Raw genomic sequence first — 24,341 nt, forward strand, 5'->3', positions numbered from 1 at the left:
CAACAATAGATGTTTCCATTTCAGCCTGGGGTTTTAGAATTGATAAACTTAGGATTGGGCTTAGGCTTGCTTTTTTTTTTTTTTAAAACATTCTATAAATTACTTTGATGCACACGTTTTTAAAAGAACTAATTACTATGTTTCTTAATTCTTTCTAAACTTAGGAGTCTATTCTTGGACAGTATAAGCAATAAAAATCACACTGAATGTAAGGGGTGTTAAAGTTAATGCTGCAGGTGTTTATGTTGGGAGTTTGGAGTCTAGTAAAATGATGTGTTTGCTCCAAGCTGTCATTTAGGGCTCCTAAGTAACAGTGTGCACTACTCCAATGTGTTTGATAACCCATTTAGATTTCCCATAGGCCTCTCGGATTTCACTTACCTAAAACAAGATATTTGGCCAGGTGGTGGTGGCGCACACCTTTAATCCCAGCACTCGGGAGGCAGAGGCAGGTGGATTGCTGTGAGTTTGAGGCCAGCCAGGTCTACAAATGGAGTCCAGAACAGTCAAGGCTACACAGAGAAGCCCTGTCTTGAAAAAACAAACAAACAAACAAACAAACGAAAAACCCCAAGATCTTTAAATTCTCTGTACCCTCTGTCAGGAAATGTGCTTTGTTCACATATCTGTTTATTGCTGTGTGCCTGGTGTCCCACAGGTCAGAGGGGGCGTCAGATCTCCTGGAACTGAAGTTAGAGGCAGTTGTGAGTCACCATGTAGATGCTGGGAAATGAACCTCTACAAGAACAAGTATTAACCGCTGAGCCAGCTATAGCCCCCGAGCTACCGTATATATTAGAGATTTTGAGACACAGTTTCTCTGTGTAGCCTTGGTTGTCCTGTTCTGGCTTTGTAGACCAGGCTGGCCTCGAACTCACAGAGATCCACCTGCCTCTGCCTCCTGAGTACTGGGATTAAAGGCGTGCGCCACCCTGCCCTCCTCCATGCTACCATATTTTTTAAAAAGCTTTTTCTGGGCCAATGAGATGGTTCTATTGCTAAAGGTACTTGACATGAGGATCCCTAGAACCCACATGGTAGAAAGAACTGACTCTTAAAAGTTGTCCTCCAGCTGGGTGTGGTGGCACATGCCTTTAGTACCAGCACTCAGTAGGTAGAGGCAGATGAGTTTGAGGCCAGCCGGGTGTACAGAGCAGGTTCCAGGACAACCAGAACTATTATACAGAGAAACCCTGTCTTGAAAAACCAAATAAATAAATAAATAAATAAATAAATAAATAAATAAATTCGTCCTCTAAAAACACACACACACACACACACACACACGTGGGGAAAGAGAAAGTGAGAAACTAAATAAATTAAAAAATTAAAAAACAAAAGCCTTTCTGGTTGGTAAAAAGTTCTTGTTGCTAAGCCTGGCAACACAAGTTGGATCCCCAGGAATATGGTGGAAAAAGAGAAATAAATGTAAGAAGTTGTCCTCTGACCTCCACTTACACAGCATGGCATTCTTGTGTGTACACATACACACATACGCATACACATACACACACAAATATAGTGAGGGCGTTTTTTTAAAAAGCTTTTTTGTTTCTTTTACTGCTTTTTTTTTTTTTTAGTGAATAAAAGCTCATACTTTATTGTCTTCATAACAAAAGCATTTTAGTTGGTTGTGGTGGTGCACGCCTTTATTCCTAGCACTCAGGAGGCAGAGGCTGGTGGCCCCTGAGTTGGACACCAGCCTGATCTACAGAGCGAGTTCCTGGACAGCCAGGGCTACACAGAGAAACCCTGTCTGAAAAACAAGCAAACACAAACCCTAAAGCCACCCTAGAACAGATCACTTGGCTCTTTCTCTTCTTACTGCCCCTCAGTTCATAATGCTTGCATCTCTGAGTAGCCCTCATCCTCTGAGATCTGCAGTCAGGCTCAGCACACTCGATCCTCAGCATAGTCTTTGTAGCTTTTTGTGGAAAATATGCTTCCTCTGCCTAAGTTGACCTGCTTTCTATCATAATGCCCCTTTTCCTTTTTGTATACAGACATTCCTTCCCCTTGGACCATGTCATTCTGTGAGGCTGGTACTTGCCACATTTCTTGCATAAAGTCCAGTGGGTCTTAGCACCATTCACCATATTTGTGAGAGTTATTAGTTAAGACTTTTTCTTTTGTTTTGTTTTGTTTTGTTTTTTGTTTTTGTTTTTTGACAGGGTTTCTCTGTGTAGTCTCACTGTCTTGGAACTCGCTCTGTAGACCAGGCATCTCGGACTCACAGAGTTCACAGGATGAAAGGCATGAGCTAACTCTGCCCTGCTTGTTTTATGTGCATTGGTGTTTTGTCCACATGTGTGTCTGTGTGAGGGTGTCAGATGCCCTTGAACTGGAGTTACAGACAGTTGTGAGCTGCCGGTGCTCTTAGCTGCTGAGCCATCTCTCCAGCCCCCAAGGAACCTTTTTCTTAATGCCCTTCATACTTAGTGTGTGCCTTAAAACAGATACTCTTATATATAAATGGGTGCTGACTGACTGAATAAACCTACTGTCAGGGGTCCTTGCCTTGAATATAGTAGAAAAATTATATTGGGAATATTAGATAAAAACTTTTTAGTTAAAATGGATATGATGTAAGGTAAAATACAAATCTCACCTCTTTTGTTTTCTTTGTTGCATTAATGCCCTATTTCAGGCTGCCTTTGATATTAGTTGGGAACAAATCTGATCTGGTGGAATATAGTAGCATGGAGACCATCCTTCCTATTATGAACCAATACACAGAAATAGAGACCTGTGTGGAGGTAGGTCTCATGCTTTAGTGTGGAAATGTGTTGTTGGAAAATGTTCCATAATTTGAGACTTTGAATGGGAGGGGAGATTATGGTGGATGGGATAAAATTTCTGCTCTTTGTGAAGTCATATAAAACAGAGAGTTTTCCTCTTGCGCTCTATGGGGACCTTGGTACTGTCTACAACGGAAAACATGTTTTTCAGTTCTTCAGGGAATCTAACTCTTACCTTATATTGGCTTTCTTCCCTGATCTTCCCCCTCCTCCCCCACACCAAGCAGAGTGGATGTAAATGAAGTAAGAAAAAATAAGGAAAGCTCCTGAGAGTGGGAGAAGTTCCAAGGGAGGAATATTCTATGTTAACATTTTAAAAATTGTTTTTAGCTATCATAATTGATTTCAGAAAATAAAATTTAAAACTTTCTCTTTTTTTACTTTTTCTTTAGTGTTCAGCAAAAAATCTGAAGAATATATCAGAGCTGTTTTATTATGCACAGAAAGCTGTTCTTCATCCTACAGGGCCTTTGTACTGCCCAGAGGAGAAAGAGGTAACCGCGGCTGTGCGCTGTGGCCTTCCCAATGCCGGGATTCCAGGACGGTAGTGGGGTTTAGTAACAGTTAACATTTTATGAGGATGAAGCTAGTGGGATTGAATTGTGTTGCTTATTATATTGTTAAATTGACTGTTCCAGTTCAGTCACACTGACCGTGTGTCTTGATAAAGTTTCCTGTTGCATTCAGGACGTGCCACTGCCACCAACCCTGCCACACCAGCAAAATAGCCCAGACTCCAACAGTGATTCACTTACTTTGCAGCTGTAAAATCTATTAACTTTTTAAAAACCATTTTGCTTATTTATTTTGTAAGGTTGGTGTGTGCCTGTGAGAGTCAGAGCACAGCTTGTGAGAGTCCCTTCTCTCTGCTACTGGGGTCCTGGGGGTCAAGCTGAGGTTGAAGGTAGGCTTGGTAGCCGGTGTCTTTACCCAGTGATCCAGCTCACCAGCCTGAAAACCCGGGGATCACAACTAAAACTTGGGTAGTAGTTTTGTTTGTGTTGGTAGATTTTTGTTGTTGTTGTTGTTGTTGTTGTTTGTTTGTTTTAGATTTTTTGAGACAGTGGTTCTCTCTGTAACAGTCCTGGCTATCCTGGACTCTCGTTTATAGACCAGGCTGGCCTCGAACTCAGTGATCTGCCTACCTCCGCCTCCCGAGTGCTGGGATTAAGTGTTGTTGTTTGTGTCAGTAATTGATTTCAGGGCCTTGTGCATAGTGAGCCAGTGTGCTTCCACCAAGCTCCTTTCTCGGCCTCTTGTAGTTTTTTGTCCTTGGTACATGTGATGCAACTCTCTTTCTTAGCTAAGAAATACAGTAATTCCATTGAGAAATACTCAGAATTTTTTAAAATTTAGTATAGATTTAAAGTGAATTTTTTAAGATATGTAACACAAAGCACACCTCTTTCAGGAAAATAATTAAGTGATTTTTAAAAAAGATTTATTTATTAATGCACATACATATTAATGCAGGCCAGAAAAGGGCATTAGATTACATTATAGATGGCTGTGAACCACCAGGTGGTTGCTGGGAATTGAACTTAGGACCTCTGGAAGAGCTGGCGGTGCTCTTAACCTCTGAGCCGTCTCTCCAGCCCCTAAGTGATTTTTTTTTTAATAGCACAGAAAGTTATGCACCTCTTACCTAACTCCACTGTCTTTTTTAAAGAATATTTTTTAAAAATTTATGTACATTGGTGTTTTGCCTGCATATATGTCTGTATGAGGGTGTCAGATCTTGGAGTTACAGACAGTTGTGAGCTGCCATGAGGGTGCTGGGAATTCACCTCCTACAGAAGAGCAGTCAGTGCTCTTAACCCCTGAACCATCTCTCCAGCCCCCTCACCCCACTGTCTTATATCATCCCCCAGAGAAGCCCTGCAGCCGTTAGCAATCACTGCCCAGCCCACTTTGTCCTACCATTGGCTTCTAGTTTCTTCTAGTTTCATCTTATGGAAGTGACAACTTTCATTTCTTCATCTTCCGATGTCCACTGACATCTTCCTTTTGATTGTTACAGATGGGTTGCTGGCTGTTAATGTTTCTTGTTCACGTGCAAGTTTTTTCTTTTTTGTTTTTTGAGACATGGTTTCTCTAACAGTCCTGACTGTCTCACTTTGTAGAAGAGGCTGGCCTTGAATTCACAGTTTGCCTGCCTCTGCCTCCTGAGGGCTGGGATTAAAGGCCACTGCCACCCAACCTGAGTTTTTTATTTTGTTTTGTTTTACTTTTTAATTTTTAGATTTACTTATTGTCTTTGTTAGGGTTTCTATTGCTTCATCAAAACACCATGACCCAAAAGCAAGTCAGGGAGGAAAAGGTTTATTTGGTTTATGCTTTCAAATTGCTGTTCATCACCAAAGGACCTCAGGACAGAAAGTCAAGCAAGGCAGGAGCCAGCAGGCAGGAGCTTTGGAGGGTGCTGCTCTCTGGTGTGCTTCCCGTGGCTTGCCCAGCCTGCGCTCTTACAGCACCCAGGACCACCAGCCTGGGAATGGCTCTGCCTGCGATGGCCTGGGCCCTCCTCCGTTGATCACTAATTAAGAAAATTTCTTGCAGCTGGGTCTTATGGAGATATTTCTCAGTTGAGGCTTCTTTCTCTTTGATGACTCTAGCTCATGTCAAGTTGACATAAAACCAGTCAACATACTTATTTTATTATTTCACGTGTGTGACTGTTTTGCCTGCACGTGTGTATGTACACCATGTGCATGTGGAGCCGGAGGAGGTTGGAAGAGGATGTCACATTGCTTGTAACTGGAGTTACAGAAGATTGTGAGCTGCTGTGTTAGTGCAGGCAATCAGACCTGGCCCTCTGCAGAAGCAACAAGAGGTTTTAACTGCTGAGCCAACTCTCCAATCCTGATTTTCCTGTCTTCCCTATGTATCTCTGGCTGTCCTAGAACTCAATTTGTAGACCACACTGGCCTCAGGTGTGCAGTGCCTCCACCTCCCAAGTGCTGGGATTAAAGGCGTGCACCACCATACCCAGTCTGAAGTGTGATTTTTGGAGGCCTGGAGAGATGGCTTCGCAGTTAAGAGCGCTTCCCTGGCTTCCAAAAGTCCTGAGTCTGAGTCTTAGTGCCCACGTTCTTCAGCCTTTTCAGGCACTCACACATACATGGCATGTAGACACACACACACACACATACACACACAAATAAATCTAAAAATAGATTAAGAAAAATTTGCAGTTTATATTGTTGACTAGGCAAATTGAGACCCATTAGTCAAACTTGACCTATATTTAATTTTTGTTCAACCTTTGAGCTGTTTTATGTGTTTTTAATTATTGAAAAGGAGTTGTATTTTGTGATATATGAAAGCCATATTACATCCAAATTGTGGACCAGCCATCCTTGTCTTGTCTGTGGCAGCTATGAGCAGTTTGAGCAGTGCTGCAGTAGTGCTGACTGGCTGTCCACCTGTTACCCAGTGCAACACCAGGTAGCTGTGACAGTTCCCAGTGCCACGTACCATTCCAGGACAAGCACAAGATAAGCAGCAGGGAGATTTCCAGTAGCAAAGCACTTACTGTCCCCGAACCCAAGCTGCAGTTGTTTTCAGGCTTTGATGCAAGTCCAAGGAAATTTCCATATTTCGTAGTTCATCTAACTCTGTAGTTGGTTTTCTCACAGACCTCTAACTGGGACTGATGAATCTGCAGTGTAGTCACATCCTAAAATACAGACCCCAAGGAAGGTATCTAATACATCTCTATAGATGCCTTCCAGGGGATGGATTTTTCCCAATTAAAATCTCGTTTGTAGGGATGGTTTGATGTCTGTGTGTAAAAAAAAGCCCTTGCCACTAAGCCCGTCTGCCTGAGTTCACTGCCTGAGACCAACGTTTGAGCCTTGTCCTCTGACTTCCATGCATGTACTGTGGCACAGTCATGCTTCCCTGCCTCCCAATAAACAAATAAAGATAATTAAAAAAACAAAAACAAAAATATTGTGCAGCCAGGTGTGGTGGCACACATTTTTAGTCCCAGGACTAGGGAGGGAGAGGCAGGAGGGTCTCTGTGTTTGAGGCCAAGCCTGGTCTACAGAGTGAGTTTTAGGATAAAATAGGACTACATAGAGAGGCCCTGTTTCAAAAAGAAAAAAAGAACAAAAAATTTGATCCCTTCAGGAGAATTCTACTTTTGTTTTTGTTTCTTTTATATTTTATTTATTTATTTTTCAAAATAGGGTTTCTCTGTACAGCCCTAGCTGTCCTGGAACTTGCTCTGTTGATCAGGCTGGCTTCGAACTCAGAGATCCACCTGGTACCCCTGTAACCTACCCCCACGCCAGCAAATTTTCTTTAGTGACCTATGTGACAAAATTATACTTCCTCTTACTATATTAACATTTTATTTAATTTTTTTTGGTTTTTGGTGTTTTGAGACAGGATTTCTCTATGTTTATCTTAACCATCCTGGACTCGCTTTGTAGACCAGGCTGGCCTCAAACTCACATCGATCCATCTGCCTCTGCCTCCCGAGTGCTGGGGTTAAAGGCGTGCGCCACCACGCCTGCTTATATTAACATTTTAAATGTTAGTTAAAAATGAGGGAATTCACACTTTGTAAACAAAACCCACATATCTTATTTTGTGTATTTGGCTCCAAAGATTAAAATATTTGCTATGTTGTTCATGAAAGAAAAAGTTCAGACCCCTGGTAAATATAATTAGTCTTGAGTTACCTCTTTTCCTGGTTTGTTATTCCTTAATTTGTGATTCCTTTTTCAAACATTCCCTTAACCTAGTGTTTGCTAAACTTATCTGACCAATGCTAATTTGTTAGAATACAACCCATTCTACTCCAGCTAGGTGCTGTATTTCATAGTCAAGGCAATTTAAAAAATATGTTCAATTTTAGGAACTTTTCTCTGAGTCCTTTACTCCAGTGATACATTATATTCCCTATTAGTGAATTCTGAATTCTTTCTAACTGTTGCCCTGTTCTTAGGCCTATTATTAGTTCTGCTAATCTGCTGATCCCCTGCCCTTCCCCCATTCCCTGAGTAAAGCCTACATGACACCATCTGCTCCTCAGTGCTCAGGTATATTATAAGTCATAAATAATGTAACATAAAAATTTCAACCTTTAGACTATGTATTGTTTTAAGTCTAAACTTATGCTAGAGTTGGTTTTTGTTTGTTTGTTTGTTCGTTCGTTTAATGATGCAGGAAGGAGCTTATAACCTTCAATTTCTGAGTTTTGAGAGTTTGCCTTTAAAAATGTAATAATAGGGCTGGAGAGATGGCTCAGAGGTTAAGAGCACTGGCTGCTCTTCCAAAGGTCATAAGTTCAATTCCCAGCCACCACATGGTGGCTCACAACCATCTATAATGAGATCTGGTGCTCTCTTCTGGCATGCAGGCACTCATGCAGGCAGAATGCTGTATACATAATAAATAAATAAATCTTAAAAAAATAAATAAATAAAAATGTAATAATATAACCATGCCCATGCCTTTAATCCAAGAACTTTGGAAATAAAGGCAGGTGAATCTCTGTGAGTTGATCTACAGAGTGAGTTTCAGGGTAGCAGGGGCTATGCAGAGAAACCCTGTCTCCCAAAACAAAACAAACAAAAAAAGTAGATAAAACAAAAGAAAGGTAATAATAGTAATTTGATGGAATATAAATAATCATGTGTTTTTTTCATCAAAGTCTGTACTTTCAGAAACTAAAGTACTCTTAGGTGTTGTATTAATAGGAATTTTTTCCCTTGGGAGTGGGGCACGGTCTTTGTAGCCAAGGCTGAAAATTCTGTTTTGTATAACATTCTAGGCACTGTGATTTCTGGAAATAATTTAGATTAGTAAAGAATTCTTAGCCGGGCGTGGTGGCACATGCCTTTAATCCCAGCACTCGGGAGGCACAGCCAGGTGGATCTCTGTGAGTTCAAGGCCAACCTGTCTATAAAGTGAGTCCAGGACAGCCAAGGTTATACAGAGAAACCCTGTCTTGAAAATAAACAAACAAAAAAAAAAAGAAAAAAGAATATTTTTCCAACATCCACCCTGATGTGAATATACCTACATACAGACAAATACACACAATTAAAAAGAGTAAAATAAAAAAAATTTTCTCCCTCCTCCATTCATTTCTATATATTATATATTCATGTGTATACATGTGCATGTGTGTGTATAGAGGTCACGGGATAACTTTTGGAAGTTGATTATCTTCTTTTCTTTCTTTCTTTAAAGATTTATTTATTTTATTTATTATTTATATAGTGCTCTACCTGCATGTACACCTGCAGGCCAGAAGAGGGCATCGGGTCACATTACAGATGGTTGTGAGTCACCATGTGGGTGCTGGGAATTGAACTCAGGACCTCAGGAAGAGCAGCCAGTGCTCTTAACCTCTGAGCCACCTCTCCAGCTCCCAGGAGTTGATTCTCTTATCATGTTAGTCCTGATGATCTCTTACTGCCTTGTTTGTTAACCTAGACCTCCTTACAATCTAATTTAGACTTAGAATGTTTTCCGCCTCAGAGACTTACTACTGAATAAGATCACCCTTTCTAGTTCTTTCTGGACTCTTTTTTTTTTTTTAAAGATTTATTTATTTATTTTATGTATATGAGTCCTCTACTGTCAAGTACATGCCAGAAGAAGGCACCAGATGTCATTATGTGAGCCGCCATGTGGTTGCTGGGAATTGAACTCAAGACCTCTGGGAGTTCAGACAGTGCTCTTCACCTCTGAGTGTGTTTTCTCTTCAGCCTGTCTCTGTAAAACTCTGCCGCTCAAACTGCCTCTGAGTTCCACAGTTTGAACTGCCACGAGCTCCACTCCACTTTGTCTCAGCTCACTGACTCAGCCAAACTGCCTCAACAGAAGTGCCTGGAGCTAGGAGGACTCTCTCCTGAGCGCTGCTGTGCCACTAGGGCTGGGCCTAAGCTGTTCTTTACCTGGAGCTCGCTCTATACCAGGCTGGCCTTGAAGTCAGAGAACCGAGCACACACACATAAAACAACAACAGCAAAAGACAAGGATGATGGCGTGTGCCTCCAATCCCACCATTCATGGGGCTGAGGCAGGAGGATTCAGAGATTACAAGACCATGTCTCAGGCTTTGCTGGCCCTGCTGGGGCAGGAAAGAGAGAAGGAGGGAGGGGTGGGGGGGAGAGAGAATGAGACTTTAGTAAACTCGTTGGCCTTACTGGCCTGCTGGGGCACGTATACAATCCCAGTTACTTGGGCAAATAAGTGAGAGCCTGGCTCAAAGTACAAAGTCAGTAAAGGCTGCTGGGAATCAGTGCCTGCTGCAGAAGTCTGAAGGCTGGAGTTCATACCCTCAGCGCACACGTGAAGCTGCAGGCAGTAGCCTGTGTCTGTAATCACACTGCTCCTCTGTCAGGACGGCTCGCTAAGGCAGCAGGAGGATTCCCATAAGCACACAATAGAGCCTGTCTCAAACAAGGTCAAAGATTAGGCCTGACAACCAAAGCTGCTCTCTGACTGCCACGTGTAAGCACCATGGCACACACACAGATTAACCAAAAAAAAAAGTTAAAAAGAATCGAGATGGCATAGTTATAGAATGTTTTGCCTATCAAGTTAGAGGTTCAGTCCTCTGTAGTAAAAAAAATATGTAAATAGCTTTGCTTTAGTTCATTTCTTCATGCTACCAGGTTTTCTTTTTTGGTGGTGGTGGGGGGTGGTTTTGAGATGGTTTCCCTGTGTAGCCTTGGCTGTCCTGGACTCACTTTGTAGACCAGGCTGGCCTTGAGCTTTCTTTTTTGTTTGTTTTTTTTGGTTTTTTTGAGACAGGGTTTCCCTGTGTAGCCTTGGCTGTCCTGGACTCACTTTGTAGACCAGGCTGGCCTTTCTTTTTTTTTGTTGTTGTTGTTGTTGTTGTTGTTGTTGTTGTTGTGTGTGTTTTTTTGTTTTTTTGTTTTTTTTGAGACAGGGTTTCTCTGTGTAGCCTTGGCTGTCCTGGACTCACTTTGTAGACCAGGCTGGCCTTGAGCTTTTTTTTTGTTTGTTTGTTTTTGTTTTTTGTTTTTTTTTGTTTTTGTTTTTTTGAGACAGGGTTTCTCTGTGTAGCCTTGGCTGTCCTGGACTCGCTTTGTAGACCAGGCTGGCCTCAAACTCACAGCAATCCGCCTGCCTCTGCCTCCCGAGTGCTGGGATTAAAGGCGTGCGCCACCACGCCCGGCTCTGGCCTTGAACTTTCAACGATCCACCAGCCTCTGCCTCCCAAGTGCTGGGATTAAGGGCGTGCACCACCACACTGGACTGCCATGCTACCAGTTTTTGATGTTAAATGAAACCTGTCAGATGTTTTCTTAGTGTTGTTTGTGAAATTATATTAAAAAATTATTTTCTTTTCTCCTGCTGTATAGATGAAACCAGCTTGTATAAAAGCCCTCACTCGTATATTTAAAATATCTGATCAAGATAACGATGGCACTCTGAATGATGCTGAGCTCAACTTCTTCCAGGTAGCTGCCTTACTCCTGGCTTAAGCAACAGTAGGCACTAAGCAACCTGCTTTCTGAAAAACTGTCGCACCCAACTAGTAAATCTTATGCTATAAAAAGCCTCTTATTCCCAGGGCCGGAGACTTTTTGATAATTTGATGTGATGGTGTTCAGTGGGCGTGTGAAGAATGATAAACTCTAAGTCACTTTGCTTTCTGGGCTTTGTGTTATGTGACCACATAAGGAGCTTTGTGTTTCTGAAACAGAACAAGGAGTGCTGCCAGTTTTTCTCTTCAAGTCTAACACGCTTCACTTACATAATAAGAAGTAGAGATGGCACTGACTTTCCGTGGTTCTAGCTCTTTGATTTTGTAGATTATCACTGATTTGTATTTTTGTGGACTTGCATTCTGATTTGTTTTTAAATGTATTTTATTTTATGTTTTTTTGCTAGAGAATTTGTTTCAACACTCCTTTAGCTCCCCAAGCTCTGGAAGACGTTAAGAACGTGGTTAGGAAGCACTTAAGTGATGGTGTGGCTGACAGCGGGTTGACGCTAAGAGGTAGGGAAATGGTGGTTTTTTCATCACTCTCTCCTTCATGTGCTGGGTTAACCCCAGGGCCTTACTCATGCAAAGCAAACATTCTACCACTTAATTGTATTTCTAGCTCATTTCCCACCCCTTTAAATTGAGTATTTTCAAATAGAATTATTTGTACATTAAGGAAATGTTAGTATTGGTGAGAGATTATTATCTTTACTGTCAGTGTAAATTAGAGGTAGGGAAATTGGTTAGATCAGCTATGCAGAGATCTATATGAAGGAAGGGATACATGTAACAGACATCTTAGTACTCATAAGCAATCTTTTGGGGAAAATTACTTCTATGGACCATGTATATGAGTCAGATTTACCAGTTATAGTGTTCTTTGTTGAGTTTATTGCTGACTCATGATGTAATAAAAAATGGAATTAAAACCCAGAATTTGTCATTAAGAAGTAAGCCAGGGGACCAAGAAGAGACTTGATACCCTATGAGCATATACAGGGGAAGGAGGGCCCCCTCAGTCACAGTCACAGGGGAGGGGAGTAAGGGGAAAATGGGAAGGAGGGGGGAATGAGAGGATATAAGGAATGGGATAACAATTGAGATGTAATATGAATAAATCAATAAAATATATTAAAAAAAAAAAAAAAGAAGAAGAAATAAGCCAGGGGAGCTGTACCTCGTTTGTTTTCATCATGTAGCTCTGGCTGTCAGTGTGTTTCTTGGGATGGACCTTTGTCCCTTTTGTCCATTGCTGCTGGGTGTTCATGGGAAATGAGTCTGACGCCTGGAGACTGTTTTGTTTGGCTGTGAATCTAGTACTCAAGTTCTCACAAATCTAGCTCACGTTATATGCTGTTCTCCCTGACACAGTTACAGTGTTTACATCAGCTGTATTTACTGATTTACTTTATTTCAGGTTTTCTCTTTTTGCATACACTTTTTATCCAGAGGGGGAGGCATGAGACTACTTGGACTGTGCTTCGACGGTTTGGTTATGATGATGATCTGGATCTCACACCTGAGTATTTATTCCCCCTGTATGTACCTTACCTTTCTAATTTATTTTACTTGCCAAATATTTTTAAAGTTTTGCTTCTATATGCATAGTTTTTAAGTGTCTTGTGACTAATTTAAAGTTCCTCAATTTTTGCACTCTGAACATTTTGGAACAAAGAATTTTTTGAGTCTCTCTGTTACGTAGCTCTGGCTGTCTTGGAACTCAGAGATCTGCCTGCCACTGCCTCCCAAGTGCTGGGATTAAAGGTGTGCACCAATGTACTGGCCGCAAAATTATTTATTGTGGTGATTGTCCTATCCTCTCCACTATAGAATGGTGAGCAGATGCGTGAATGACAGTGATGCCTCTTCTAGTTGTGACAAGCAAAAGTGTCCTCTCATAAGCAAAATCGTCCACAGTTGGAAGTCAGTACTTAATTATAGTACTTAATATAGCTTAAGTGCCTTATTTATCTATTTATATGCTTACCTGAAGATTTTGTTGTTTAAGGCAGGTTCTCACTATGTAGACCAGGCTGGCCTTAAAGGCCTGCCTACCTCTGTTTGCCAGTGTTTGGATTAAAGATTCAATGGACAGGACATTCTCCACAGTTGTGTGGAGAGCGGGACTGACTCTGACATGAACTCTGGTGCCCCCTATTTGACCACTTCCCCTTGGTGGAGGCCTGGTGGCACTCAGAGGAAGGGGAAGCAGGCTACCAGGATGAGACCTGATAGGCTGTGACCATATGGTGGGGGAGGAGGTCCCCTTCTGTCACAGACCTAGGGGAGGGGAAAAGGGTAAAAGATGGAGGGAGGGAGGGAACGGGAAGATAAAAGTGAGAGGATAACAATTGAGATGTAATCTAATAAATTAATAAAATAAAAATATTTGCACCATCATACCCAGCCTTTCAAATCTTTAAAAAAATTGTATTTCCCTTGTTGATTTGGATAAACCTATATATATATATATAACTAAGATTTGTATTGACAATAGAGGAAGAAAAGATACCAAGTAATCATAGTTTTAGAGTCAAAAGATGACTCCTTTATTATTTCTTCCCCTTCACTTTTATGGCTTGTTTGTAGTTCACATAAAGTAGTTTTTTCCTAAACAGCTGATGTATGAGCTGTTATTTCCCTTTGGTAATGCTGTTTGAGTCTTAGGTGTTTAAATTTCGGCTCAGTGATGGCCTCCCAGGAGAGACTACGTGGTCTTGGGTGCCTCTTCTCTGTTTTGGGCGTCATAGCCTGCCTTACAGGTCTTGGCATCTTCCGGCGTTTCTTCCTTGCCTTTAGTCATGTATCACCTTCACGGTGCTATTTCTTTGTCTAAGAATTGCACTCCAACTATCTGTGTAATGGCTCCAAAAAAAATTTTTTTTTCCTAACCTTCTCCATTGTCAAGAGACTGGAATATTTTTCTGATCAGATTCTTGGTCCATTAATGCGTTCTAGGTTGAAACTTAAAGAATTGAATGTTGGCTAACACTCAACAAAGTTTTGCAGTGCATACATACTGAATGAATGAGTTTACCCTGGGACCTTCACAAAGTTTTCTTTCCTATGCCGTTTATGTGGGTAGATACATTCTGCGTGAGATTGGTTATTGTTACTGTGGGGGGCAGTGCACACATGCGAGTGTGCGTCCAGAGGAGGACATTGGGAGTGCTGCTTTGTCACTCTCCTGCTCATTCTCTCGAGACATGGCCTCTTACTGAACCTAGAGCAGATCTGGCAAGCAGCAAGCCCCCTTGATGCTCCACTCCACCCCACCCCTACCCCAACACTGGGGTGCAGGTGTCTATGTTACCCCATCCAGCTCTTTATGTGAGTGCTGGGGATTTGAGGCCACTGAGTTACCTCTTCAGTTCCAATTATTACTTTAAACTGTTTTTCATATGGATATTTTGCCTACATGCATATCTGTGCGCTGTGTGTAATTTTGGTGTCCATAGAAGTTAGAAGAGAGCATCAGATCCCCTGGAACCGGAATTACAGCAGACGGCTGTAACCCACCAGTGAGTGTAGTAACCCACCATGTGAATGCCGGCACTCAAACTAGGATCCTCTGGAAGAGCAGCCAGGGCTCTTCCCTGCAGAGCGTCTCTTCAGCCCCCAGTTATTATTACTCCTGTAAGAAGTTGCTTCACAAGGCTGGAGAGGCAGCTCAGGAGTTAAGGACTGCAGGCTGCCCCTGCAGAGGATCTGAGTTCAGCTCCAGCAACTCCCATCGGGTGCCTTCTGCCTTCTGCCACGCCCACTCCTCTTCTGGCCTCTACAGGTGCCTGCATTCACTTGTGTTTGTGGTTCACTTCTCACTTGAATATGATTCCTTGGAATTAGGGAGCTGTAAGTATAATAAAGCCAAACAAACAAACAAAAAACCAAGCAGTGAAGCATGCAGAAGAGTGGGAACTCTGGTGCAGTGTTGGTAGCAGTACAAATTGAGTACTCCTCAGAAACCTAAAAATAGCGTTTTATGTGACCTGTATGGCCCAGCATTGCCACTGCTGATTTCTTAGGTGGAATTCTCAGAGAGATACCTGCATTCACTTGTTTACTGCAGCACTGGTCATAAGAGCCACATTACAGAGTCACTTATGGGTCAAGAAATCATTTTTAAAAGTTGGGGCTGGGTTGCTCAGCAAATAAAATTGTTTCTCATAAAAGCCTGGTTACCTGAGTTCAAATCCCAGAATCCACATGATGTTGAAAGGATAGAACAGATTCCACACAGTTGTCTTCTGACCCACACCACATGTGTACCCTCACTCAACACACATGATAAACAAACATTAAAGTGCTATATAAATATAATTCCTGGGCCGGGTGTGGTGGCGCAGGCCTTTAATCCCAGCACTCAGGAGGCAGAGGCAGGTGGATCACTGTGAGTTCGAGGCCAGCCTGGTCTACAAAGCGAGTCCAGGACAGCCAAGGCTACACAGAGAAACCCTGTCTCAAAAAACCAAAAAAAAAAAAAATTTCCTTTATTGGAATGTTTATTCAGCCATAAAAGGATGAAATATTTTAATAAGTTTTCTTTCATGTGCCTGAATATTTGCATGTATGTATGTGCATCGTGAGTGTGCCCGTTGCCCATGGAGGGCAAAGGAGAGTGTTGGATCCCTTGGAACTGGAGTTCCAGACAGTTGTGTGCAGCCGTGTAGGTGCTGGGAACTGAACCCGGGTCATCTGTAAGGATAGCCACTGTTCGTAGCTACTGAGCCATCTCTTTAGCTCCAAAAGGATGGAAGGCCTGTATGTCCTTACTCATTTGTAGTTGCTTAAATGTTTGATCACAAGGAAGTAAGTAGGGGAGAAGAGCGAATAGATAGAGGTTACTAATGTGCACCAACAGGAAGTGCTGAAGAAAAATTCTGGTGCTTTTTATAATTAAAATATTTGTATTACATTTCTATCATCTATCTAGAGCAGAGGATTATAGACACCTGCAACATCTTTTGCCCCTCCCCCTATTTTTTTTCTTTTCTTGTTGTTATTCTTGTTTTTTTGAGACAGGGTTTCTCTGTGTAGCCCTGGCTGTCCTGGAATGCTTTGTAGACCAGGCTAGCCTCAAACTCAGAGATCCATTGCCTCTGCTTCCTGAGTGCCGGCCCCTGTTATTTTAAATGTGATTTCATGGATTCAAAGTTAGGTATCAGGCTTGCTCAGCAAGTGCTTTTAGCTGGGAAGTCATCTCCTGGCTCCTTTTACATTTTTCTTTTGTTTTTTGAGCTAGAGTCCAATGTTGTGTGTGCTGGCTAAAGATACCCTTGAATGCCTGATCCTCCTGCCTCCACATCTTCAGTGCGTGGAGTATAGACGTACGCTGTCACCCCGAGTTTATGTTGTTCTGGGAATTAAGCTAAGAACTCTGTGCATAGACAAGTATTCTACAAGCTGAGTCACATTCCATCCCATAATTAGAATTATTTGTAAATAATATTACAATGTTATTTCAACCTGCTCTAATAATGTGTAGGAAAAATATGTATATGTCTCTTTGAAATGAACATTACTAATAACTCTTCTGAAGAATGCTATAACCACCCAGAGACCTTTCCCTCAGACTGTCTATGACCTCAGAAAGTATTCTTATTCATGATGTCATCCCACAGAAATACTTGTTTCAATTTTTTAATTCATTTCTCAAATTTTAATATTTGATTAATGATTTATTCTTAAATTTTTTTCATCAACAGGCTAAAAATACCTCCTGATTGCACTACTGAATTAAATCATCATGCATATTTGTTTCTCCAAAGCACCTTTGACAAACATGATTTGGTAAGCCTTTGCCTGAGATTTTCCAAAGCACATAGTCAAATGCTTTTCTATGAATGCTTTTCTTTTATCATTTGAGCTACCTGATGTTTATGATATGTTGCCTAAACTTTAAGTTTTTTTATTATTTTCTTAGGATGAAAAAGTCTTGTTTTTCCAGTAGACTGTTTCATGATGTGAAGAAATGTCTTAATAAAATATATATAAAAGTTCTTATTTTAGGATTGATTGTGGTGCACAACTTTAATCCAAGCACTGCCTCCAAAATCAAACACACAAAAAAAGTCTGAGCTTTATTTATTTATTTAGAGATAGTTTTTTTTTTTCTTTGCAGCCCTGGATGTTCTGGAACTAGCTCTGTAGACCATGCTGGCCTCGAACTCAGAGCTATGCCTGTCTCACAAAAAAGTTCATATTTTATTTTAATTAATTAATTTTGATACAGGCTTTTTTCTGTGTGGCCCTCGCTGTTCTGGAACTAGTTCTGTATACCAAACTGGTCTCAAACTCAGAGATCCACCTGCCTCTGCCTCCCAAGTGCTGGGATTAAAGGCGTGCACCACTATATCCAGCAAAATTTCTTATTTTAAAATGAGTTTCTCAAAGCATAGTTTTGTTGCACTAGGGAGCTGTTTTGTTTGGGGACTTTTCACTTGGGCATCTGAGTGTTATGTCACTTCCTTGTGTGTCTTCAGGACAGAGACTGTGCTTTGTCACCTGATGAACTTAAAGATTTATTTAAAGTTTTCCCTTACATACCTTGGGGACCAGATGTCAATAACACAGTTTGCACAAATGAAAGAGGCTGGATAACCTACCAGGGGTTCCTTTCCCAGTGGACGTGAGTATAGAGCTCTGGCATCTGTTACTTTTAAATGATGGTGCTGTCGCGTGTATCGTTCTGTGTGCCTGTCACAATTCGTAATCTTTTAATCCTGACTTCCTCTAAGCAGCGTGTCTCAGAGGAACTGTGGAAATTTTCTAAGTTTGTCTAGAAGGTCTATTTTCTTTTTTTAATATTGTAGGAAATAGTAGCATTACCTCAAAATGAAACTAAATTTTGTACTTTTTGGTTTGATTAAGAAAATTGGAACTGCTGGGCATGGTGGTACATGCCTGTAATCCCAGCACAGGGAGGCAGAGGGAAGTGGATCTCTGTGAATTCAAGGCCAGCCTGGTCTACAAAGTGAGTCCAAAATAGCCAAGGCTGCACAGAGAAACCCTGTCTCAGAAAAAACAAAAACAAACAAAAACAAAATTGGAACTGTTAATACTGTTTCACAACCCTTCAGCATATGGAAAGAAGTGTGTTTTACTGTGCACTAGAGTTTGCATTCTTTGTTTGAAATGATTTTTAATTAATTACCTGTAAAACTTAATGAGGATGTGTCTAAAACCTTCTTAGAGCGTGGTTGGCATTGTGCCAAGAACATTAAGGAAATTCTCTGTTCTTATATGATGTCATCAATACTTTAGCATTGTTGAGAAACACTTCTTTTCTTCCAGAGAAGTTGTAGATCCTTTTTTAAAAAGACAGGCTCCACCCCAAGGAAAGCCTCCTCTTCTCCTCCTCCTCTTTTTTCTCCACTACCTCTTTCCCTCCTCCCTCTCCTTTTCCTTTTTCCCTTGCCCTCTCTTCTCCCTTTCCCCCTCCCCCTCCCTAGATATCCCCTTCCTCCCTTCCTACTATTTCCCTTTTCTTACTTTTTTTTTCCTTTTGGATTGTGAGCCTAGCCTTTAATAGCTTAGTCATCTCTCCAGCCCTGTCTACTTTTTCTGAGTCTATGGCTCACCTATCCTAAGCTGGCCTGGAACTTACTCCGTAGCTGAGATTGATCTTGAACTCCCAATCCTCATAAATGCCTGGGATTTCATGCCTGTTTTATGTGCTGTTAGGTATCAAACTAAGGATTCGACCACCTGAGATACATCCCAAACTATCCCACTCCCCAAGTACCTGAGAAGGACCAAGTTTGGGTGCTTTCTTGGGTATTTTTTTGCTTTTCTGTCAAATCTGCATAGTTTCTGTCTAGTCAGTGTGTTCAGGACATTGTATTAGCCTGGGAAGCAGGTTGTCAGCTGTCCCAGCATTCAGCTGTGCAGTTCCTTTTCCATAGGCTTGCTTTCTGTGACAGGGAGAATAGAGCAGCTCACCTTTAGCCCGTACTTTCCTACCAGCTCTGCTGTAGTGACGCAGTGCAGGACAGGTTATGGTCAAAGAGGCTGTGGGGATAGCTCTGTTGGTACAGGACTGAGAAGGCCCTGAGTTTTTATTTTAAGAACCCATGTAAAAATGCACAGATATGCCCTGCACTTATCAGTGCCTCAGGCCAAATGGACACAGGCAGATGGATCCCTAAACCTTGTTGACCCGCAGCTTAGCTTTCATGGCGAGAGTTCCAGGCTAGTGAGAGACTACTTCAGAATGCAAGGTAGACAGCTCCTAAGGAATGATACTAAAGACTGTCCTCTGGCCTGCACATGTGTACACTCATCTTTACACATATGTACATACAGAAACATATACAGAGTCATAAAAACAAGTACAAAAGTAGAGCAGGGTTACAGATACTATCGGGAGTGGTGGGTTTTTTATTTTTGGGGTTTATTTTTTATTTTTAGCTATTGGAATTTTTTTCTGTGAATGTTCATTCAGAACATAAGCCTTGTAAACTTCCTGGTTTTAGGCTCACGACCTACTTAGATGTACAGCGTTGCCTGGAGTATTTGGGCTATCTAGGCTATTCCATACTGACGGAACAAGAGTCTCAAGCTTCGGCCATTACAGGTAAGCACATGGATGCTATTCAGCTCATGGCTATGAGCATTTTTTTACTCCAGTTTTGGGGGAAGTTCAGTTGATTGAGGGCTTGCAGGCGTGAGACACTGGGTATTAATGCCTAGTGCTGTGTAATCTAGGAATGGTGGTGCATACCTGTAATACTAGCAAAAGTTCATGGTCGTTCTCGGCTACAGATCTAATCTGAGGCCAGCCTATGTTCTATGAAACCCCTCCCTCAACACAAAAGCGGGGGCCTAGGCAGACGGCTCAGTGTTAAGAGCTCTGGCTGTTCTTGCAGAGGACGCTTGTTAGGTTCTCAGCACCTAAACGGTGGCTCACAGCATCTGTGACTGTTCCTAGGGATCCAGCGTTCTCTTCTGACCTCCATGGGCACCCGGCACGCACACATGTATGTAGGCAAAACATTCATGCACAAATACATTCTTTAAATTAAAAACAAAAATGGCACCTTTGAACACAATAGCTGTGGTTACTACACAGCAGTGCATGGTTGGTGCCTCAAGCGTTTACGGGGCCTCACCTCTCTCGAAAAGGTATAGGTTGTTAATGGCTGCTGCGGGGTGGAGAAGACATTTTCTTCAGTGGTGTAGCCACTTGTAAGTGGTGAGATGCCTATCCCTGTAAATACCCCCCATGCTCCTATAAGCAACCCTAATGTGTCAGTAAACAACATGGAGTGATGGCTCAGCAGTTACGAGAACTGGCTGCCATTCCAGAGAACCCAGGTTCAATTCCCAGCAACTGCATGGCACTCACAACTGTCTGTAATTCCAGTTCCAGGGGATCCAATACCCTCATATAGACATACATGCAGGAAAAACCCCAATGCACATGAAATAAAAATAACTAAAAGGAAAAGACATGAAAGACTAATTAGGAAAGTGAAGGGCAGCGGTGGGAGCGGGAAAGAAAGGAGAGGGTAGTGGGGAGGGGTGAATGTGTGGGGAGGCGAGACCTGCTACTATAATAATTAATATATGCTAATGTAAGTGTTTATACAGCATTCAGAAATGTGAACCAAGTTACCAGGAGGCCAAAGAAGGAATAATTTCAAATGTTATAGAGTGAAGACGAGCTCATCTCATTCTATATCTCTGTTCATCTCTCATGATTTGGCAGTATTATTATTATTATTATTATTATTATTATTATTATTATTTCAAAGGGGATAGAGATTTTGATGGTGGTGATGATGATGATGATGATTTAATCAAAGGGGATAGAGCTTTTGCTACTATTCTCCTCGCTGGTGCTCCAGTGATGAAAGTGAAGACGAGGTCATCCTCAACTAGTAGAGAGTTGTAGGCCAGTGTAGGCCATGAGAACTCCTGCCTCGCCCCACCTCCAAAGAAAGAGATGGTGCTTTACTGTGCTGATTGCACAGCTTTGTTTTGTTTTCTTTTTGTTTTTTCTTGTTTTGTTTTTTTTATTATTATTATTTTTATTTCACGTAGTTACAGACAGTTAATGAGCTGCCATGTGGGTTCTGGGAATTGAACCTGTGTCCTCCGGAAGAACAACCAATACTCTTAACTACTGAGCCACCTCTCCAGCCCCCTTTCTTTTCTCTGTGTAGCCCTGGCTGTCCTGGACTCACTCTGTAAACCAAGCTGGCCTCAAACTTAGAGATCAGCCTGCCTTTGCCTCTCAAGTGCTGGGATTAGAGGCATGTGTGTGGGGGTGGGGGATTATGTTTGTCAATCAAGCACTTCCTAAACGTGAGATGCAGCAACACCCAATTTTTCTTTTTTCTTTTTTTTTTTTTGGTTTTTCGAGACAGGGTTTCTCTGTGTAGCCTTGGCCATCCTGGACTCACTTTGTAGACCAGGCTGGCCTTGAACTCACAGCGATCCACCTGCCTCTGCCTCCCGAGTGCTGGGATTAAAGGCGTGCGCCACCACGCCCGGCCTGCAACACCCAATTTTATAGATGGTGGATGGAGTCTTAGTGCACAGTTATTGTTTGTTTTTCTTTTTAGTAACAAGAGATAAAAAGATTGACCTGCAGAAAAAACAGACTCAGAGAAATGTGTTCAGATGTAATGTAATTGGAGTGAAAGGCTGCGGGAAAAGCGGAGTTCTTCAGGCTCTCCTTGGAAGAAACCTATTGGTGAGGATTGTCAGAATGTAGTTTATTCTAACAAACGTTAACGGTAATAAGTTTACAAAAGTTTTCTAGGCATTATCCTTTTTAGGTAATTATTAGAGTCATTGGTGTGCAGTCACTTAATCCCTATCTAAACATTGATTTTCTAAAAGATAACACCATTGGAGCAAGATAGAGACTTCAACGGGATTATTGTTACTTTGTTTGTTAAAAGAGTCTCATTAAGTAGCTCAGGCTGGCCTGGAGCTGGCCGTGTAGCCTGAGATTCCACGTCCTCGGTGCACCTCTTGTCATTGTTTAGATTGTACGTCACTGGTGTGCAGAGTGGTGTGACGTCCCTGTGTCGAGTGAGAGTTGACACAAGTCCTGACTGCACTGTTTACAGATGGCTCTCACACGAGACCACATTGCACCATGAGGCTTGCCAGCCGACGGCTCCACAATTTCCTCCGCTCACTAATCCTGCTCATTCCGCTTCTGCTCTTACTTTATGTGAAATAAACGCACCTTTAGTTTAAGACCCTCAGAACTAAGAAGTATAAAGCCAGTCTCCTGTTTTTACTGATAATTAGCAATATAGAGATGAATCGATGTCTTTTTGTTTGTAACGCACCTACACATGAACACAGGTGTGTGCTTATCAAAAAGTTATTTCAATATTTTATTATAAACATTGAGATTTTTGGTTCTGTTTTTAGAGGCAGAAGAAAATCCGTGATGATCATAAGTCCTATTACGCAATTAACACTGTCTATGTGTACGGACAAGAGAAGTACTTACTGGTAAGACCTTGTGTGACACAGGGACCTGGAGTGCTGGGCGCCCGTTAAACTAGGCTCCCTTTCACGACTGTATGTGGAATATGCGTGTTACTTTTCATTTGATTGTCTCGTTGGATGTTAATTCCACTGATACTTGTGATGATTACATGGGGAAAAATTAATTTGTGCACTTAATTATATGTTAGCTACCGTATAATATGAAACTCAGACAGAAGGAAAACAAAACCAGCCTTCCCTTTTTAGTCTGCCATGTTGATTTTAGAAATCTACTGCTGGGGGACTAGAGAGATGGCTCAGCAGTTAGAGCATGTGCTCCTTGTGCAGAGGGTCCAAGTTTGATCCCAGCACCACACCAGGCAGGTCACAGCCACCTGTAACTCCAGCTCCAGGGGATCCAGTGTCTACTACACACACACACACACACACACACACACACACACACACACACACACACACACACACACACACACACACACACACACATCCTTTGTTTGTTTTTGATATGGGGCTCACTTCGTAGACTTGGCTGGCCTGGAGCTTGTATGCCTCTGCCTCCTGAGTACTTTTTTTTTTTTTTTTTAAGTCAGTGTTGGTGAGATGACATCAGTGCTTACCACAGAACCTGATGGTGATGGCCTGGTATGTGTAATCCCTGGAACACACATAAAGATGGAAGGAGAAAACAGCTTTACAGAGTTACTCACTCACCTTTATACACATGCAATACATATGTACCTTCCATGCTAATAACTAAAAGACGTAATTGCCTCAAAATATTAATTTTAAACTTTAATGTTTTTCTTTCTTTAAAATTTTTTCATGTTTTTATTCAATTTTTTACATATACATTTATAATACACATATATACAATAAACTACCTATAGCATGACGCAATCAGGAATTACATAAATGTTACATTCTTAGTGTTTTGGCTATTTGTATTTGATAGCCTTGAAGAAAACATCTTTCCTATCTTCGTGTGTCTAAAATTCTGAATGTAAATCAATCTCCATCACGTCTTGTCATTATCAACTTAAAACATCTATCTAGATCTAAAAACATCTTAACCCTTAGACAACTAAGCTTCATTGAAAAATTAAGCTACCTGATCTTCAACAACTCCATCAGAGACTTGAGAAGGAGTAAACTTGATTACCTGAGTATGCCAGCAGTGGGGTTTTTTGTTTTTTGTTGTTGTTGTTTTGTTTTTGTCTTTTCAGACAGGATTTCTCTATGTATTCTCCGCTGTCCTGGACTCACTGTGTAGACCAGGCTGACCTCAAACTCACAGAGATCCACCTGCCTCTGCCTCCCGAAGTGCTGGGATTAAAGGTGTGCGCCACCACACCCGGCAAACTCTATGTTACTTGCTACAAATTAGCATGAAATCAATGCTGATGCTTGGTAGTTTATCTGTAATCTGAATCAGGTTTATATGTTTATCAGGGAGGAATATAGAAATATGACAGTATATGAAAAGAGGAAAAATGGTGGTGAAATACAGTAGAAAGGTCATGTGCTTTCGTTAGGTGCTGTGATTCCGGTTTCATACTTGACTCACAATAAATTAACTTTGTGACTTC

The 24,341-nt window shown here is 41.6% G+C and overlaps 2 protein-coding genes across 11 annotated transcripts in view; one reads left to right on the forward strand and one right to left on the reverse strand.

Annotated features, from left to right (window-relative positions):
- LOC311579674 (protein Njmu-R1) overlaps positions 1–24,341 on the reverse strand; it is a 216,181-nt gene that overhangs the window by 66,815 nt on the left and 125,025 nt on the right. The gene's annotated exons all lie outside the window — the stretch shown is intronic.
- Positions 1–24,341, forward strand: part of RHOT1 (ras homolog family member T1) — a 69,610-nt gene that overhangs the window by 27,336 nt on the left and 17,933 nt on the right. For all 8 annotated transcript variants that reach the window (XM_084747991.1, XM_084747992.1, XM_084747987.1 and 5 more), the window contains 10 exons: positions 2,648–2,756; positions 3,191–3,292; positions 11,153–11,251; positions 11,685–11,793; positions 12,698–12,818; positions 16,986–17,070; positions 17,763–17,908; positions 19,755–19,855; positions 21,849–21,979; positions 22,675–22,758. In XM_084747991.1, the coding sequence (XP_084604117.1) occupies positions 2,648–2,756; positions 3,191–3,292; positions 11,153–11,251; positions 11,685–11,793; positions 12,698–12,818; positions 16,986–17,070; positions 17,763–17,908; positions 19,755–19,855; positions 21,849–21,979; positions 22,675–22,758 (1,087 nt within the window). The remainder of the gene's footprint in view (positions 1–2,647; positions 2,757–3,190; positions 3,293–11,152; positions 11,252–11,684; positions 11,794–12,697; positions 12,819–16,985; positions 17,071–17,762; positions 17,909–19,754; positions 19,856–21,848; positions 21,980–22,674; positions 22,759–24,341) is intronic.

This window comes from Acomys minous (assembly GCF_964271855.1).
Source record: "Acomys minous genome assembly, chromosome: 12".
NCBI lineage: Eukaryota > Metazoa > Chordata > Mammalia > Rodentia > Muridae > Acomys > Acomys minous.